This window comes from Phasianus colchicus, chromosome 15 (assembly GCF_987193195.1).
Source record: "Phasianus colchicus chromosome 15, bPhaCol1.hap1.1, whole genome shotgun sequence".
NCBI classification, from domain to species: Eukaryota; Metazoa; Chordata; class Aves; order Galliformes; family Phasianidae; genus Phasianus; species Phasianus colchicus.
The window spans coordinates 13,918,553-13,937,668 of NC_143450.1; the positions used below are offsets into that span (position 1 = coordinate 13,918,553).

Genomic DNA, 19,116 nt, shown 5'->3' on the forward strand with positions numbered 1-19,116 from the left:
CTTGGTGTCTTTAACTTCAGGAGGCTGAGAGCTCCCAGCGCTGTGCTCTGAGGGTTCTGTGGCACGCTGCTAAAAGGTCCCTTTCCAGAGCTTTTTTTTTTTTTCCTACTGTATAGAAAATATTGCTTTATTTTGCTGTAATCAGAGCCTGGAAGTCTCAGGCTGTTAGGTCAGTTCAAGCGGTGCATTAATATATAGGAAACAACAATGCATGTTCCGAGGTGTTGGCCACCTAAATGATGATATCAGAGCAAGCAGAAACTCCCTTCATTTCCCTTCTTTCCACCTGCTGCAGCCCACCTAGTGATCAGAATGAAGCCATGCCACCACGATGAGGGCAGGGCCTTGACAGCTCGGCCAGCCCATACCCAGTTGTATCATAGCGGTGCGCAAAAGCTCCAACCGGAATTAGAGCACTGCACCAACACAGAAGTTAAATCATCCCAGGGTTAAATGCGAATCAGAACACAGATAATCCGCGAGAGGGACTCGAACTCGCGATCTCCTCTCTCCGGAGCCGCGGCCCTGCCCGCGGCGCCACAGCGGCAGAACGGCACCGCCCCGCTGCCGTGAGGGCGCCGGGCCGCCAGGGGGCGCTGTGGTCGCCGTGACCCTGCGGCGCGTCGCGGCCCGGCCGCTTCCCCTGCGCCGCCCTCCGCCGTGCGGCCGGGCCGAGCCGAGCCGGGCCGAACCGCCGGGTCGGCCCCGGGGCCCGCCGCGATGTGGCTGGGGCCCGAGGAGGTGCTGCTGGCCGGCGCGCTGTGGGTGACGGAGCGGGCCAACCCCTTCTTCTTGCTCCAGCGCCGGCGGGGACACGGCAAAGGGGGCGGCCTGACGGGTGAGCCGCGGCGGGGACGGCGCTGCGGGAGCGGGGCGCCGACGGGCGGGGTGCGCGGTGCGGGATCAGGCCTGACCGCGCCACGAGCCTTGCGGCCGGGCGGCCTCCAGTCGGGACCGGCAGCGCCGTGCGGGCGGCTCGGCTCACCGAGCGGCTGGGTTTCCGTCTCCCGCCCCCCCCCAGGGATGCGCCAGTAGATGGGTGCTGAATTGCCCGGGTTTTGTGACAGGGAGGAGCGAGCCCTGCTGCTGCTGCGAGCTTTCCGCTCGGCTCGGGCTGCTGCGGAGCTCCTCCGTGCCGACGGCCGCCCCTCCGACAGCGCGGCACGGCCGGGGGCTCGGCGCGGCTCACAGCTGGGGGCGTCGCGCTGTGCTCGGGTTCATGAGCGTGGCTTTGTGTGTCAGTGTGTTATGGGAAGTGTGCAAAACCAGCCCTTAATCCTGTACCTACAACCACACAGAAGAAGCCTGAGATCCAGAGCTGAGATCCCGCCGAGCTGGATGCATCCATATTTGCTTTAAGGATTTCCCAACTCTGCGCGGATGCTCATCTGAAATATTTGATCTAACTAATAAACGGGCAGTTGAGATAAATGGATTTGCTTGCAGATGCTAACGGTGGTCAGCATTTTGTTCTGAGAGTGCCTGCTTGTATGTAACGCGATTTGAAAAGTTTCCAAATTTGGGTTTTCTTCCTGCTCTCTTTGTTTAACTGAAGCACTTGCAGGAGTGTCACAGCTTCTCCAGAACTGGTTGAGTCCCTTTTGGTTGCGTTATCTTCCATTCTGTATGCATAGATGGTGCTGAAAGATAACAGCATTGAAAGCTCTTGTATTTAGCTTGGACTCTTAAAATCACTGTAAGTAACAGAAGCATGGAGATCCCAGAGGCTTCACATTCTTCTTCAGTCATTTGAATACAGTGGTGAAAGTCCTTAAGAGATGTATGGAGTGTTGTCTGTGGTGGGGACAAAGCTCTGTTCTACGTTTTTCGGACAATGTTATTGTGGAGACATCCCACTTTAACTGCCTCCCCAATATCTCCAGATGCCATGGAGAAAAATGCATTTGCTTCTGCTATGGAACTCTCCTAGGAAGGCAGAGGATCATAATGAGCTGTAGTGGCCGTTTAATTGCCATCTAAATGTCAGCCATTAGCAGTGGGATTGCCTGTAGGTGGTTCAGAGGTAATTTCCATGCAGTGACTGGATTTACGTCTTGGTTTCCTTGACCAAGTACCAGTGCTGATTCTTGTTTGTTATGTAGTTATAATGCACAGGGGTGTGTAGTAATACTGGGTTTTTTGTTTGTTTTATTGTAATAAGAGTGCTGAATTTTTGCTTAACCGAGTAATAGCTTTGATATTATTTTACTTTAATTTCTGTATCTCTGCTTTCCAGGTCTCCTTGTGGGAACATTAGACGTAGTTTTGGATTCCAGTGCTAGAGTTGCCCCATACCGTATCCTGCACCAGACCCAGGACTCTCAGGTGTATTGGGCAGTGGCATGTGGTACGTCCTGACAGCCATCTCCTATTATCCAAAGTCATTCATGCTTCAAAAACAATGTCAAATGGCTGGACTAGACATTAAGTGAACTTACAAAAAGCAATTTATATCTATATTTGTTATTAAATCCACTGACCTGTACTGCAGAAGCCCTGCAGTCCTTTGAGACTTCAGGTCCTGGAGTTATTTTTGCTTATGAAACCACACGTTAGCTGGGGTTGTGTTTTGTGGTTGGTATCCAACTCCAAATAGACAAGACTGTTTTTTTGCTGAAGCTGCCTCTTAAAAAGTCAGGTAGACCATAGCTGTAGGGAACTGTTTGTGTTTCTTGCTCTTTGCTTCATTCCATCATTGAATAAGTCTTTTAGGAAATGCAGATCTCTGAAACAATTAAAGGAATGAAATATGTTAATGAAAGCAAATTTTCACAGCAGAGTTCCTTAAATCACTGATTACACATTGAAGCTTATCCATTGTGAAGCTTGAGGGCTGTATGATTAAATACAACTAATGTCTGATACAAGTTTCACTGAGACTTTGTTTTGTAAGAAAGCAAAGGACATAGCATCTGACACTAGCATACTTGGGTTGCTTTTTTTGTTTTGTATGTTCTGTGCTGACAGTTGTCCATGCAAAATGCAGCTTCTTTCTATGTATAAAAACTTAGATTACTCAGAATTTTTAAGTTTCTTCTGAAAGTTTATTAGTTTTCTTTTAGAATATCAGGAATTAAAGAAGTACTTCTTGTCTGGAGCATTGGAATGCTTTATTCTGGAGGGAAAAAAAAAAAAACAAAAAAACTGCTCTGCACTGGTAAATGGACTGATGTCTTGGTGTGCTTATTATCCTCAATGGCAATGGAAACATTTCATTAGAAACATAATGTAGGTGTGTATGAAATATCCTTGACGTGTAGACAGTCAATGTGTTTCACATCTGATTGCTGTTTGGTATTTATTAGTTTCCTGCTATAAACTTGGAGAAAAACAGGAGCTTGTTCTAGTGTTTTTTTCTTTGTTCTTCCCTTTGTCTTTCACTCCATCAATTAGGATCATCTCGTAAGGAGATCACGAAGCACTGGGAATGGCTGGAGAATAACTTACTGCAGACTCTGTCCATCTTTGATAATGAAGAAGATATCACCACCTTTGTCAAGGGCAAGATACATGTAAGGAGTGTGCTTTCCTGAAAGACTTCAGAGCCTGATAAAGAATGGGGAGGTGGTACTGAGAATTGTTTTTACAATTGGGTTGGGAGTAGTGAGAGCTCCATTGCAGAGCTTCTCTCTGCTCCCTCTTCAGACATGCACACATTTGGAAGTACCATGAAATGCATACAGTGTTGTCAGGATGACTTTATGGCTGTAACACCAGACAAACATTTTTGGAGGGGTAGAGGGGAGGAGGTTAGGAGCAATAGGTCTCAAGGCACAGCCTGCTTAGGATGGTAACTAACTGAAATCTAGTGTCTCAATATAATCCTTGCAGGTTAGACCTTTGACATGAGGGTTAAACTGAGGCTGATCTATCAACAAATCTGGGGGAGAGAATTCTAGTTTGCAAGCAGTGTGCTCACACTCCTGTAATGGTGTAGCTGTAAAGGAACTGTGCCCTAACTTCCACTGATTTCATATTCAACAAGTGCCTCTGCTTGTTGTGCACATAATACACTTCAGATTCCCAGCCTGTACATTTTCCAGAGTAAAAGCTCACACATGCAGGTTTTTTATTGAACAGCAGCAATTTGAGGCTCTTCCAGTACTTCTATCACATTCTCTATTTGCTGTGTGTCTGTGTGAGAGAGATTGTGGTTATTTGTTCTTCCTTCTGGCCAGTCATGGTCTGACTGCCTGCAGAGTTCTGCCCTTCCTGGCAGATGATCTTCCTGTTGTCACACTCACAAGTGAAAATAGACTTCAGTTCTGCTGCTGGGCATTCTAAGTGTTACCTGACCAGCTGTGAGAAATTCAGTCAGATGTTAAACATGAACATTAGCTGCATGTGTTCAGAAGTAAATCAGCTTATAGGCTCCCAGCAGACTATCTGCTCATTCTACATGTCTTTGCTATTACTCTGACTTGACGGGAGAAATGATAACTGCTGTGTCACATTTCTTCTTTCTGTCTTCTGGATGGCTGCCATCACCTTTCAGTGTATATTATATCTGTCAGCAGGCATTCCCTTTCATTTCTCATCTCTGTGCCTCTATTCCCACGTCCTTTAGGGAATTATAGCTGAAGAGAACAAGAACCAGCAGCCTCAGAGTGAAGAGGATCCAGGTAAATTCAAAGAGGCTGAACTGAAGATGCGGAAGCAGTTTGGGATGCCAGAGGTGGAGAAGTTGGTCAATTACTATTCTTGCAGCTATTGGAAGGGACGTGTACCCAGGCAGGGCTGGCTGTACCTCACTGTCAATCACCTCTGTTTCTATTCCTTCCTTCTGGGCAAAGAGGGTGAGTTATAAACTTGACTTTTTCTGCAATTTCCCATGATCTTTTTGATTTGGTCGATCTTTTATGTGGGTTTTTTTTGTTTGTTTGTTTTTTTAGCTGATGGGATTTTTTCTTTTTATGAATGTTTTGAGCTCTGGCTCAACATGTAGTTCAGTTCTTTCTCTCAGAAGCACTTAGTGAAGTTTAAAATGCCTGAGTCTTTTTTCAACACATGCCTTAGGTTCTCAGGTTGCACACCTGGGCTTTTACTTCTGCTGAATTAAAGAACCAAGCAGTATTTTGACTTTGATGAGTTTTGCTTGGAACCACCACCTAGTATTTACAGAGCTTGATCTCCAGAATCCAGAATTAACTTGCTGGAAAGAAAGAATGAAAGCATTAGTAATTGTAATTGAAAACATTTGCTGGATGGAAGAGAGACCTTTTGGAACTGTATTATTTCTAGTTGCTCCCAAAAGTTACTTCCAAGTATTTTTGGAGAAATCAGTAAAAGCATAAAGAAAGGATTTGCCTGTGTGTAAGGGGAGAAGAGTACCACTCATGAAGAGCACATTTGCTGTTTGAGCTTCATTCATTTTTTTTTTTTGTCTCAAATTGTAATAATGGCTGTTTGTGACTTTTTTCCTCCAGTGACGCTGGTGATTCAGTGGGTGGATGTAACTCAGCTAGAAAAAAATGCTACACTGCTGTTCCCTGAGTGCATTAAAGTCAGCACAAGGGACAGTGAGCTTTATTTTTCCATGTTTCTTAACATCAATGAGACCTTCAAGTTGATGGAGCAGCTGGCTAACATCGCTATGCGGCAGCTGCTGGATAATGAGAGCTTCCTGCAGGACAAGTCCCTCCCAAAGCCCAGGAAGCCTCTGAAGAACATCTCTGCACTAAAAAGGTGTGTGTTTTCAGCAAGGAGAAGACAGAGAAACAGGAATTGTAGTAAGAAATCTGCCTTACTACATACCTTCAAGGTGCCCCTGGATTCTTCTCACACTAGGGGCTGCATCACTTATTTCAGTCATTAGCTCTCTACCCAGTGTTGTTTTTCCATCCCAAGTTGATATTTAATTCGCATAAGCCCTCACGTCTTTCTCATGCATGAAGATATAGACGAGGAATTCTTAGAATGAATTTTCAACTAGAAACTATTGAAAATCCTTTTCTTTGCAGTTTCAGAATCCAGTGTAACATTTAAGTTTCTCAGATTTCTGTTCCAAGATGCACTTGCATTGCTTGTATTGCAGGACATACCTTGTCAGTGAAGCATGCCTGAAGGCTGAAAGAAAAGTCAGATAAGAGGTGGCATCTCAGTTAGAGAAGTGAATAGTAAGAATTAAAGCACAGGCTGGAATTTATGATTGGAATGAACGCTTACATTGGTGTTTGAGTATTTTTCTCAAGTAAGAAAAAAGCTCTGAGGACTGCTTTTTACTTTTCCCCAGAGATCTTGATGCTCGAGCCAAAAATGAATGCTACCGTGCCACTTTCCGACTGCCCAAGGATGAATGCCTGGATGGACACACAGACTGCACGTTGTGGACACCATTCAACAAGATGCACATTCCTGGTCAGATGTTTGTTTCCAACAATTACATCTGCTTTGCCAGCAAGGCAGAGGAGGCCTGTCATCTCATCATTCCTCTCAGGGAGGTGGGGATTAGCTGTAATTAAGACTACAGGCTTATCTTATCTTTCATATGCTTCTAGCTGTTGTAGTGCTTGGCAGCTAATGGAGAATCTGCTAGATTCAAATGGCCCTTGTCTTTGTCTTCTAGGTGACAATAGTTGAGAAGGCAGATAGCTCCAGCGTCTTGCCCAGCCCTCTGTCCATCAGCACTAAAAGTAAAATGACCTTCTTCTTTGCCAATCTGAAGGACCGAGATTTCTTGGTGCAGAGAATCTCTGACTTCTTGCAGAGAACACCATCCAAGAAACCACTCATCAGCGACAGGGAATGGAAGTGGAATTTGGGTGATCCTGGATGTGAGGTACTAAGGAAGTAGATGGGAGGAGCGTTTGCCCATCTTTCAAAGTAATCCTCCTTACATTGTGCTACAGCGCTCCTAGCAGCAAAGCATTTCCTTTTATTGGCCCATGAGCAGAGGAGAGAGGCTGCCTCAGCTCGAATGCTTTGTTGCTCATTTCTCAGTTGCTTTGCTGTTTTGCTCTAGAGGCTAATTTACATAATCAGATCACTGCTTAGGTTTACCTACTGTCTTGAGCAGACTCAATCGTGTTGAATCATTTTCCCATAGGCTCACTGCTATTAATAGCATAAGCTGTCTTGAAATTGAGTGAGAGGTTGGAATACTGGCATAGTTCTTGATGGATGTTTAAGAAATACAGAAAAGTCAGAACAGTTGTCACCTCTTCTCTGCCGGCTCTGTCTCCAGTCTGGCAGATATGCCATGTATGGCCAACTTTACAACTGTAGAAATAAGTTTTGTTGTGTTTTTTTTTAATCACAGTAAGTGTTTTTATTTTCCAGGAAGTTCCGGAGTTGCCTTCCAGCAGCCCTCTTGCAGTTAGCCCCACATCTGCTCTCAACAATCGACCTGTCAACTTCTGTGCTGGTGAAGTGCCAACAGCATCCCAGGGACTGCTCAAACTTTTCAGAAGAAATTCTGAGGAGCTTTTGGGACCCAAAGGGGTAAATTATATTTTAACTTAAAGCAATTAACTGTGAATAATTTGTAGTAGGCAGCAGATTTCCTGTCTTGCTCTGAGAGTCTGTAAGTGCATTTTCTCCCTAGTTTCTGTCACCTTTGCAGTATCACTGTCACCATGATAGTGCTGTGTAGATGTAACCTGACCATCAGCTCACTGTATCAGTATAGAGATACATGAGTAGGGGCTGAGCAATTTGTGTTACTGTGCTTCTGAGATGCAGTTGCTATCTGTGAAGAACATTTCTTCATATCAAAGTAGCAGAGAATATCTGGTATCTCTGCTTCCTGGGCAGTCATCTTAGACCATGGTTCTGCTTGCATTTGTGTAAATGTAATGCCACTGCACAGCCCATGTTACCATTGTAACAGATTCAGAACAGCATAGATTAGCATACAGCCTTTTTATTCAGCAGGAAGAATTAAACCTTTAAATGTCACAGTGCATTTCTTTTGTGAAGTGTAGGTTTGAGTACCCAGAAATCACCTGTCCTACAAGCATAAAAACGCTTTAATCTCCTAAAATGGCCATATTTATTCCTGTGAAGGCAAAGGAGAAGATGAAGGAAGAGTCTTGGAACATTCATTTCTTTGAATATGGGAGAGGGATGTGTATGTATCGTACTACCAAGACTAGGGAGCTGGTGCAGAAAGGAATCCCAGAGAATCTTCGTGGAGAACTGTGGCTCCTTTTCTCAGGTAGGAAGTTGTGCAGGATGATTTGGCAGCTTGCAGAAATAAGTTTTTTGCATGTCTCAGAGGAAAAGGTATAAATCACAGCTTGTTTCGGAAGAAATAAATCACGAGCAAACTCCACATGAATTATACTTTGTGATGTTATTGGACAAAAATGCAATGATTGCATTCCTGACATGACTTTATGAGTATAGTAGCTCTTTCATTGCCTTCGTGTGGATTTCAGTGTTGGGACCTACACTCCACCAGGTTTATTGCTATATTTCAGTATCTGTTTGCAGTTATTGAGTTGATGTAATGCTTCCCAGATGCCTCTTCTCTGGGCATAAAATCTCTATTTTAAAGCTCAAGAAGTGAAGCAGTGTTTGTTTGTCATTACAGGGGCTTGGAATGAGATGGTCACTCATCCTGGTTACTATGCAGATCTTGTGGAAAAGTCAATGGGAAAGTACAATCTTGCTACAGAAGAGATTGAGAGAGATCTGCACCGTTCTATGCCAGAACATCCTGCCTTCCAGAATGAGTTGGGAATTGCTGCTCTCCGGAGAGTCTTAACAGCTTATGCATTCAGGAATCCAACAATTGGATACTGTCAGGTAAGAAAGAATTCTTAGCCTTGTTAGCCCTACATGGTGACCATGACTGTACTGGAGCTTTTCAGCAATTCTTTTTTCAATTTCATGCTTTTCCTTCATGCTGAAATAAATGGTGGTGTTATAAGGATCTCTTATGTACGTAGACTTTGCATATTTCTGTTAAGTGTAGTGACAAATTCTTTTAGCAGTTTTCCTGCTAGAGCTTTCCCTAGTTTGAGAAAAACATCTCCTGGTTTCCCTGAAATGAACAAGTAAATGAAGTAAATGATGATGCATGTATTGCAGTATATCACAAATGAAAGTAGTTGCTGGTTAGTGAAACAACTTGGTAGAAATTAATTTCATATTGTGTATTGCTCTGCAGTCAGAGGTCTTACTCTGTCACTCTGTTATAATCAAAGCTTTTTCTGCAAACTTGGAAAAACCCATTTATCACATAAATTAAGTGCCTGACAAAGAGTAGTTATATTATCTGCTGCCTCACAAACAGAGGAACTGAAACAGGAAGATAAATTGGCTCAAGGTCACCTAGTGACTCAGATACCAGTAAAAGCTGGAAATAGATCTGACTCTCAGTCCCATGAGACTGCTCTGCTAGAATCATGCTTTTTAAGTTCAGCTGATCCGTAATGACAGAGTTTTTGTGAACATCTTCACGTTTCTCTCTCTCTCTGCATATTTAATGCTGCTGAAACATAGGCGATGAACATTGTTACATCAGTGCTGCTGTTATACTGCAATGAGGAAGAGGCTTTCTGGCTCCTAGTGGCTTTATGTGAGCGGATGTTGCCAGATTACTACAACACAAGAGTAGTGGGTGAGTCTCTGTCAAATTCATGCTGGAGCTTGGATTTTCAGCTCAGTTCCATCAGCATCTCAGTAATATTTTGTTTCCTCAGAATTAATTAAATGTGGTGCATTTTAAAGATAACGAAGGACAGGCTTCTTCCCTTTTAAATTGTGTGTGTAAATGGAAGCACAGGACGAGATACTGTACACTACTACTGAACAAAGAAGATGGAGTCAGGAATAATCTCCATCTATGTATGTGGTGCTTATTGAGAATAGGGTAACAAATATATTCATTTCTGTTTAGTTTAAGAAGCTGAAATTAAAGTGAACTCACACTGATTTGCTTAATAATTAATTAGCTCAGTTATAGTATCATGAGACCAACAAATTTGAGTCCTGCCATTGTTCTTGTTTCTTTTCCCAGGTGCATTGGTGGACCAGGGCATCTTTGAAGAACTTACACGAGAGTATCTTCCACAACTGTCAGAAAAGATGCAGGAGCTGGGAGTGATTTCCACCATATCCCTTTCTTGGTTTCTCACACTCTTCCTCAGTGTCATGCCCTTTGAAAGTGCTGTTGTCATTGTTGACTGTTTTTTCTATGAGGGCATCAAGTTTATCTTGCAGGTGTCATTGGCCATTCTTGATGCCAACGTGGAGAAGTTGTTACAGTGCTGTGATGAAGGTGAAGCAATGACTATTCTGGGCAGGTACCATTCTTCTTATTTACAAATGAATAGTGATAGTACCCCTTTTAGTTATCATTCCTTTCTGTCAGATAAGAGAGACTCTTTTGTCATTCCCCTGAATTCCATTACGTAGGAGGTCACAGATACCAGATTAGGATGAAACTTGAACACTAGAGAGGATTGCTGTTGATTTCTGTGGCAGCTGAAACAAATTTTTGGCTCAGTATGGAGGAATCCAGAGTTGTTTGCTTTGTGGCATACTGCATTCCTGTTTCTCAGTTTGAATTCGAACTCCATGAGGTTACTTACCCAAAATACACAGAAGAATTCTAATCCATTATTAAGAACAAGTCCTGGCAGGAGTAGCCCTCTAGTAACGTAAAACCTTATCAAGCAGATATTTCCCAATTATAGTAAATAAAATATTTGCTTGCTTCAAAAGTGAATCTATCCTATGTTCTGCAAGATCTTCAGTGTACCTCTGGGAGCCTACTTTTGAAAAGAATAGATATCTCAAAATTAAAATGAAAATCACCTCTACATGGGAGATGTTGAGGATAGTGTTGTAAGATGTTGGGAATTTTTTTCCTAAATGTTTAGATTAATAATACAAAGGAGTAGGGAGTTATGTGTTTAGGATATTACTGCTTTTCCTTTCTTGACATTAATCCAGGAGTCTTGCATCTGCTCTGTTTTTTTTTCTCCACAGGTATTTGGACAACGTGGTTAACAGGCAGAGTGTCTCACCTCCTATTCCACACCTGCATGCCTTATTGACAAGTGGGGATGACCCACCACTTGAAATTGACATCTTTGACCTCATCAAAACATCCTATGAGGTCAGGTTCTGGCTTAGTTTTTACCCAACTGATTTTTCTCTTCTAATAATCCCCCTTTATGGTTATCCAGATGGAACTTGAACTGCATTATTGGCTTGAGGTGCCCAAGGAGTGCAGGCTCAAGCCATTCATCCTCCTGTTTGGAATAAATAAAGCCTAACTTTCAGCTAATGTGAATTCCAAATAGTCTCTCCAGTGTCAGTAGAGACTGGTGAAAATCATGTCCTTTGTTTCTCTTTTAAAAGAATGTTACAAATTCATTTAATTGGCTGACATAATTGGTGGAAAAGCTTATTAACTGTGCTGTTTCTAGCTGAATCTCATATGGGTCCTACAATGAAATGGGGCTGGAAGGAATGACAAGCTGTATAGTTTCTTCTCTGCGCCACTCTACAGGATCTGTAGTTGTGTCTTGATAGATGCCTTTCCAGCTGATCTTTAGAAACCTCTGTTGATGGATTTCTCATGAATTCTAAAAGACTTATTTTTTGGGACAGGGGTTAATAGAGAGAAAGATTTTTTTTTTTCACCTACTTGATGCTGGTAGAAGTATTTGTAGGGTTTTTAGATTGTCTTCGGAGGGACAGTAGGGTTTGTAAAAAGCATGTGATTGAACAGGCATAATTCATTCTTCAGGATATTTTGCTGACCCAGTCTCTTCTTTTCTCATAGAAATTTAGCAACTTGAAGGCAGATGATATTGAACAAATGCGTTTTAAACAAAGGCTGAAGGTGATCCAGTCTCTGGAGGATACAGCCAAGAAGAGTGTGGTATGTGATTCCCAGATTAAAGGAGCTACAAAATGGCATTTAGAAAGCATGCTAACATGTTTGGGAGTTTTACAGAAGGGTTCATGACTAAAAAGGAGCATCCACATCTATTGCAACTATCTCCCATGTTCCAGGTGGAAAATTTCATCTGTTTCTTTCACTGTTGTTTTTTGTTCAACTGAATCTGATAAAAACAAAAGGAAGGGACAGCACATTGTTCTGTGGGCTGCAGAAACAGGAAGTTATAACAGTAGTTTTTTTACTAACTGCTCAAATATCAGCAGTTTTTGCTTGACTAGAAGCTGTCTTCCTGACCTGTAATCCTTAGCAATGTGAAGTATTGGAGCAGTTATGTTTTCTCTCCTCTCCTTTGTCATGTTTTCTTGCAAATCTTTTCTTAGCTTATATGTTCACAGATCTTTCGATGAGTCATGTTTAATTTGGGTAGGTTTGAAAGAAATTACTCTTTCTGTTTTCCCCTTAACTAGGTCCGGGCTGTGTCAGGTGATATTGGTTTCTCTATTGAAGAACTAGAAGAGCTATATGTAGTGTTTAAGGTAAGAAGCAAATATGGGATTCTGTTCTTGTGGTGCTGGTGAGACTGGCTCTATTACTGAACAATTTTTTTTTTTGTAAAGATGGTCAGACCTCATTCACAGTGTTTGAATTATGCTCATTCAGAGAAAGGGTTTAGAGACAATGGAAAGAAATGACACATAGTACTTAGAATGTGGAACTAGGATTGACTTGTACTTCAGTTTTTATTTTCAAGTTTGCCATGAACCTGCTCTGTAATTGTAACACAATTACTTAAGTGCTATGCCTTTATTTCTCATTGAAGGTGTTGTTAAATACACCCAGGTGCAATTCCCAAAGTCACTCAAGCTCAATCACACTATGCTCACTTGCATGCAAGCTCAATTGCATGATGCTATAGACTCAGGGAGGCCAGAGTTCTAAAATCTGCATGCTCTCCTTGCATAAAGCATGAGATTCGTTTTACTCAAACAAAAAACAAACTTTTTTTTTTGTATTTTTCACTTGTTCTTTGTTTTTTAGTGAAATCTGTGTCTCTTCCTCCATTTCGTACTTATTTGTAGTGAAGTAATGCTCATAATAATGGGCAAGATAACAGCGTGTCCTGAAATGTCCCTTCTCATTTGGTGCTGTTTTTGAGCTATATGAAAGACTCCACTCTATTGGCTTGTTGTAGTATAATATAACCTGACTTATTTCCCTCCAAAGGCAAAGTACCTGATGAGCTGCTACTGGGGAAATAATCGTGCTGCAGCTGCCCGCCGAGATCAGAGCCTGCCTTACCTGGAGCAGTATCGCATAGACATGGAGCAGTTCAAAGAGCTCTTCATCACTTTGACCCCCTGGTCCTGTGGTGCACACACCCCTGTGCTAGCAGGGCGCCTGTTCCGGCTTCTGGATGAGAACAGGGATTCTCTCATTAACTTCAAGGAGTTTGTGACAGGGATGAGTAAGTGGTATTTCTGGAGATGTTATATTACAAAAAATGTTTCTGTCATCTTCCAAGCAGAAGACTAAAAGGAGATGCTGATGATTGAACTGTTATGAAGGGAGGGTGGCAGCCTTACAGGATTTAGTTCTTCAGGCAGAACTAAAGATGCATTTTTGCTGCTGGACAGTCTCTCATTTTGGGAAACAGTAGGTGGTAAACCTACAAGATGAAACTTTGCTGCTGTGGATTTCTTTGTGGCTTCTGCAGAGGGCTTTGTACAGTTTAGCAGTTCCTCACTGCATGGAAACTTACTTTGTTTTGAGCTTGTGTGTAGAGAGTGATTCTTATTCCTGAATGCTGTTTTTCTTATCCCTCTGTTTTTGTGGGGTTTTTTTCACTTGCAGGTGGGATGTACCATGGCGACCTCACTGACAAGCTCAAAGTACTTTACAAACTGCATCTGCCTCCTGGTGAGTGATTGCTTCCATAAGCTGCTACTGGTGAGCATGGTGTGTTCTGACACGCAACTGAAAAGAGATGTCTCATAAGTTTTGCTAACAAAATGGATAATACTATTGTTTGTTCAGTTACCTTAGAGATCTTAACATTTCTTTTTCTGTAAGCACAGCTCTGAATCCAGAGGAGACGGAGTCTGCTTTGGAGGCCACAAGTTATTTCACAGAGGATGTTACGACAGAAGGTAATGCAATGCTTGCTGTCCTTACCTCTCAGTTTAGACAGGAATCCAAGCACAAATCTATGTGCTGTGACTGGTGATTTTTGCAAGGCATGGTCTCACGATGGCAATATGTTAAGATTATAATGTGTTCAAGTTGACTGTTGTTATTGCCTGATAGGAAAGAAGTTTTGAGCTTAAACTGCTCAGCACTCATGTCATGCAGGACATGGCTCTGAAGCACAATTGTATGCTGCTGAAGAGGAGCAGTGTGCTCTTGCCAGTTCCTGTCTTTCACCTCAACTTGGGTTTTTCATGCAAGTCTCATTGTCTCTCTTCTTGTTTTTGTTTCCTTCTCTGTCTGTCTCTGTGTGGCCTTTTCTTCTGTTTTATCTGGGATATTTTCTCCTCAACCCCTCTCACTGCTGCTCCAGTATCTCCTTTTGTCTCAGAGCTGGATTTCTGCCTGCACTGTGAGTCTCAAGGTCAGTCCTTGGATTATGTGGACATACTGAGCCCAGTTATATAGCTGATATTATCTACCAGCACCAACATGCTATTTTAAATACTCAAGTTGATGCTTCTCCTCTCTTGTGGCAGTTCAACTATGTTTTTATTATTGTGTTTCAACCTTTGAAAAAATAGGAACTATTTAATGGGAAATCAAAGTGCGTTTTTTGCTTAATATTTACAAAAATACAGTAATGCTAAAAAAAAAAGAAAAAAAAAGGAGTAGTTGCACTGTTTGGTGCTAGGTGGCCATCTGAACACTGAACTAAGACAGGACTTCCTATTTAGTCTAGCAGCAATATAGGGAAGTAGAAGTGCAATCCATAAAGTTAGGCTCTGCACGTCACTCTCAAAATGTCTGCTCAGTCAATGAGTAATTGCCAGTACAGATAATAGTCACTTATCCTATATGCTCAGTATTGTTGTTTTTTTCCATTCATCATCTTGCTTTGAACTTGCTGTGAACTTCTTTGTCTTTAAGCCATGGTATTAGTAGTTGTATTTCATGTTTGTTTCACCATTTCTTTTAGAATTCCACCCTCTACCTCACCTCTTCACCACTTCTTTGGTGTGGCTTCTCTTTTTCCTGTTTATTCCATCACCTCTTGTTTCTGTCCTGTTCTGTTCACTCCTCCAACCATGAAGTGGGAGTGTGAGATATATTAAATATATTTGTCCATAATTGTAATTTGGATATGAATTGTCTTATGTTCTTCATGTGCTGTGTTCCTGAAAGTCAGATGTTAATGACTATTTTTATAATTTCATTGTTTTTAGAAACCCAAGAAGAGAAAGGAAGGAGAAATGACAGTGGTCAAGAAAAAGGTAATTTCATTATAAATAGACCACATTCCAGTCTTGTCTCTTTAACATTAGCAATCTCATTATCCTGTGTTGTGTCAAGGAGACCTTTCAAAGAGTCCCTCATGGACACTGGTAAAGTAGGACATGAGCTGCAAAATAGCTCTCTCGTGCCGTACTGCATGAGTGCATTAATGTACCAAAGTCATAACATTTGAAAATCAAATTGGTAAGTTATTGACTAATAGAATTCATTTATTAGAAGTCAAGCTAATTCAGTAGTGGTAAAGTTTTTGCTCTACTGAACTTTACCAGATATACCAGCAGGAAACAGTGCAGCCTCCAGCCATCCAAATGCTAGATGCTTTCCTGAACAGACAATAAAACCTGCTTCTAATGTGATCTTTGCTGCCATGGTGCTCACGTGAAATCTGAAACTTTAACCACCAGGCTTGGTCATGTTTTGCAGAGGAGAAAGGTACCAGCCCACAGGACTATAGATACTACCTAAGAATGTGGGCCAAGGAAAAAGAGTCCAAGAAGGAAACTATTAAAGATCTCCCCAAAATGAGTCAGGTAAGAAGTGAATCTGAAGGTTTCCAGTTAGGTGACTAACAGCTTGTTGAAGAACTGTGACAGTCATTTTGCTAGTGTGTTCAGTCCATGCAGTAGGTTGCTCTGCTATTCTGGTGTAGTAAGCTGTAGAAGCTCCTAATTCTACATGCTTGTGTTGAATTCTTTAGATGGGCTTGCAGCAGGCTGACAAACTGCTTTCTTTCCTCTAGTCAAATGTTTGATTCTATGCCTCCCAGATCATCTTTTCCTGTAAGACCTTTGTTTTCCCTCCACAGCAATATGTTTGAAGTGAGCCATCAGTCATATAAGCTGGCTTGGCTATTCTGTTTTTTGCATTGCCTCAACTTGAGGCTGCTTGGTGGAGAGCAAAGAATGTGGTTACAGGAAAGAGTCTTATGACTAATGTGATCTTTTCTTTCTCTTAATTTCCTTTATGGGTGCTTTTTATACCACTGTGGAAGTATGTAGAAGCTGGCTACAGAAGAGTAGCAGGACAGAAGTAAGACCTCAGGTTTTCTCAGGAGTGAATATTAGCATACTATCCACCTGTTAGCAAAAGTACTGTCACTATTAAGTTCCTAGCTGTGTTTCAATTTAGCTTCTATAGCATAGAGTGGAGTTTGCCTAATTTGGGATTGTTCTGAATCAGTAAAGTAAGTTGCCACTTCGTATGGAAGCAAATAAAGTAGGAGTCAGTCAATATGGAACCTGTTGTTTCATCTACTGCTGTCAATTTTTGCAGCCTTGAATTTGATTTTGGTCTTTGTCTTTGAAAGGAACAATTCATAGAGTTATGCAAGACCCTTTACAACATGTTCAGTGAGGATCCAGTAGAGCAAGAGCTGTACCATGCTATTGCCACTGTCGCCAGCCTCCTTCTGCGAATTGGGGAGGTTGGGAAAAAGTTCTCCAACAGACCCATAAGGAAGTCTGAGGACTGCAAAACAAACAGTAGCCAAGATCCCGTGAGTGAAGAGGAGTCGCCTACATCTGAACAGAGTCAGAACTCAACAGTGGAGCAGCAACCCCGAGTTGACCATGAAGACAAAACCTGCAGAGATGTTCAGCCTGAAAAAACTGAGCAGGAGAACCAAACTCTAGGAGATGGTTCAGGGGAAGGACAAGGCTCTCCTTTACAGCTGCTATCAGATGATGAAACCAAAGACGATATGTCCATGTCTTCCTACTCCATGGTCAGCACAGGCTCCTTGCAGTGTGAAGACATTGCAGATGACACGGTCCTAGTTGGCTGTGAAGGTGGTAGTTCAGCTGCCAGGTACGGCAGTACCATTGATACTGACTGGTCTATTTCCTTTGAGCAGATCTTGGCTTCCATGCTGACTGAGACAGCTCTTGTAAACTATTTTGAGAAAAAAGTCAACATTCTCCAAAAGATCAAAGATCAGAAGAAGGTAGAGAGGCAGTTCAGTTCATCCAGTGACTATGAGCTTTCTTCTGTGTCAGGGTGAACTCAAAGCAGTCATTGCCTTTGGGAAATAAAACAGGGGGATAATGTGGCAGATGGCAGGATGGTTTGGTATTTTGTGTTCAGGGTTGTTTTTTTATTTATTCAGAGACCATTAACTACACAATTACAGTAGATTCCATTTGCTAAGGGGCATCAGACAGTGATTGTTCTGTGTAGGTGCTTTTTTTCTGCTCCTGAGGTTAACAGAATTAGATTTACATTCTCAAGAGCCGTTAGAACCTAATAGCCCCTGACATACAGAATTACCACCATAAATTATGCATGTCTGACTTCTGCAATCTTTTATTTTAATGAAGTTTTATTTCAGACAGTAACTGCTCCTTGCCTGCCCTTGTTTGCTGTAGATTCCTGTGTAATTTGCACAGCAGATGCAGCCTGGCTTGAAACCATGTTCATCTCTGGCTGCCGATCTGAGAACTCACCCAGTGTTCTCAAGTGCTATAGGACCTTGACCTATAAATAGTCTTGTAAGTTCTTCAGTGCTGTTCTGTGACTCAGCAGCTACAAAGCAGATGTGCGCCACTGCTCCCAGCGCCCTAAGATCTAAACACAGACATTTCTCAGATCCGCAGGTTTCTTTCAGACGAGATTTGCTGTTTTCATAACATGAACACTTTTCTCCATCATTCAGGAGACATTTTTCAGACAAACCTGGTTTTCTAGCTTTTGCAGTTCTTTAAAAGTTACTGTTTCTACTTTCTCTCGGAAGCCAAAAGCTCCTTGACTTCAGTGCAGCAGTAATATTAGGCCAATCAATGGGCTTATGATGGTTGTAAGAAGGGAGCGTGCTCCTGAACAGTGAATCAGCCTCAGCATTACAGAATAGTGGCACACTGCTCTGCTGGACTTTCCTTCTTGGTACAGAATACATGTATTTCCTCGCTAATTCTCTATTTTTGCTAACTAGTGATGGGTCCAATTTTAATAAGACCCCTAAGAATGCTCTGCTCAGCCAGCCCTTGTGTACGCTTGGGTTGGATTTGTAGGAGTGCTGTGCCACCTGCAGCTGCTCAGTGTGTCCTTTCTGAACATCTCTCGTATGAAGTGTCTAGCCTTGGACGTGCTCTTAGAAAGTACTGTACATCAGAAGGTATTTACACCTAACGAGGGAGAATTCAGAGCACTGTGATGCTCTGCCATCAGTCTGTTATGAGAAACCTGAGCAGAGTAGGTCTCATTTCAGTTAAAGAGATGAAATAACTGGAACAATGAGCGACTGCTCGGTGAGAAGAGACTAAGAGTCAGCCTTCTGGTGGTAGAGCATCCGCTCCGAGAAAGACAAATTAATGCTGTTTGAACAGATAAACTCATCTCAGTGCACAGGCATCTGCCTCACAGGGCCAGCGGGGGAGATGCTGGTGCTCAGCGGGAGCAGATCCGGTGCTGAAGGCAAGGAGTGCTGCAGGATCGGGCTGGCATTTGGCATATAAAGGAGGGGAAGGACCCCTGCAGTCGGATGTTCCCATTAACACTACTCGGTGTGCTTCTCCATGTGAATTCCTTTGTGACGTTATCTGTATGTATTCACAGCTGGTACATATTTCTTGTTTTTTCTGCCTCTGCCCTGTAGCTGGAGAGCGGCCATTAGCTAAACTGCTTTTACTAATTATTCAATAATTTATTGTAATTTTTTTAAAGTACAAATACTACTTGTGATTTTACACTGTCTGTCTGTCTGTCATGTACTCAATAAACGAACCAGAACCACCAGGCCACCTCGGCTGCCTTTTATTTCTCTGAGCTCAGCAACGACTGCA

The 19,116-nt window shown here is 42.4% G+C and overlaps 1 protein-coding gene across 2 annotated transcripts; it reads left to right on the plus strand.

Annotated features, from left to right (window-relative positions):
• Nucleotides 1–630: 630 nt before the first annotated feature.
• On the plus strand, nt 631–19,070 carry TBC1D9B (TBC1 domain family member 9B). Of its 2 annotated transcripts, XM_090150603.1 has the most exons (22): nt 631–838; nt 2,237–2,347; nt 3,394–3,512; nt 4,568–4,796; nt 5,427–5,685; nt 6,233–6,440; nt 6,566–6,778; nt 7,279–7,440; nt 8,005–8,155; nt 8,534–8,748; nt 9,448–9,565; nt 9,965–10,250; nt 10,939–11,068; nt 11,741–11,839; nt 12,328–12,396; nt 13,085–13,325; nt 13,712–13,777; nt 13,936–14,007; nt 14,418–14,468; nt 15,271–15,318; nt 15,764–15,870; nt 16,647–19,070. In XM_090150603.1, the coding sequence occupies exons 1-22, from the start codon at nt 721–723 to the stop codon at nt 17,337–17,339; spliced, it is 3,765 nt and encodes a 1,254-aa protein (XP_090006729.1). In that variant the 5' UTR covers nt 631–720; the 3' UTR covers nt 17,340–19,070. The 2 variants fall into 2 exon arrangements, with proteins under 2 accessions (XP_090006729.1, XP_031454157.1); XM_031598297.2 differs by lacking the exon at nt 14,418–14,468 and having other exon boundaries at nt 632–838.
• Nucleotides 19,071–19,116: the final 46 nt, after the last annotated feature.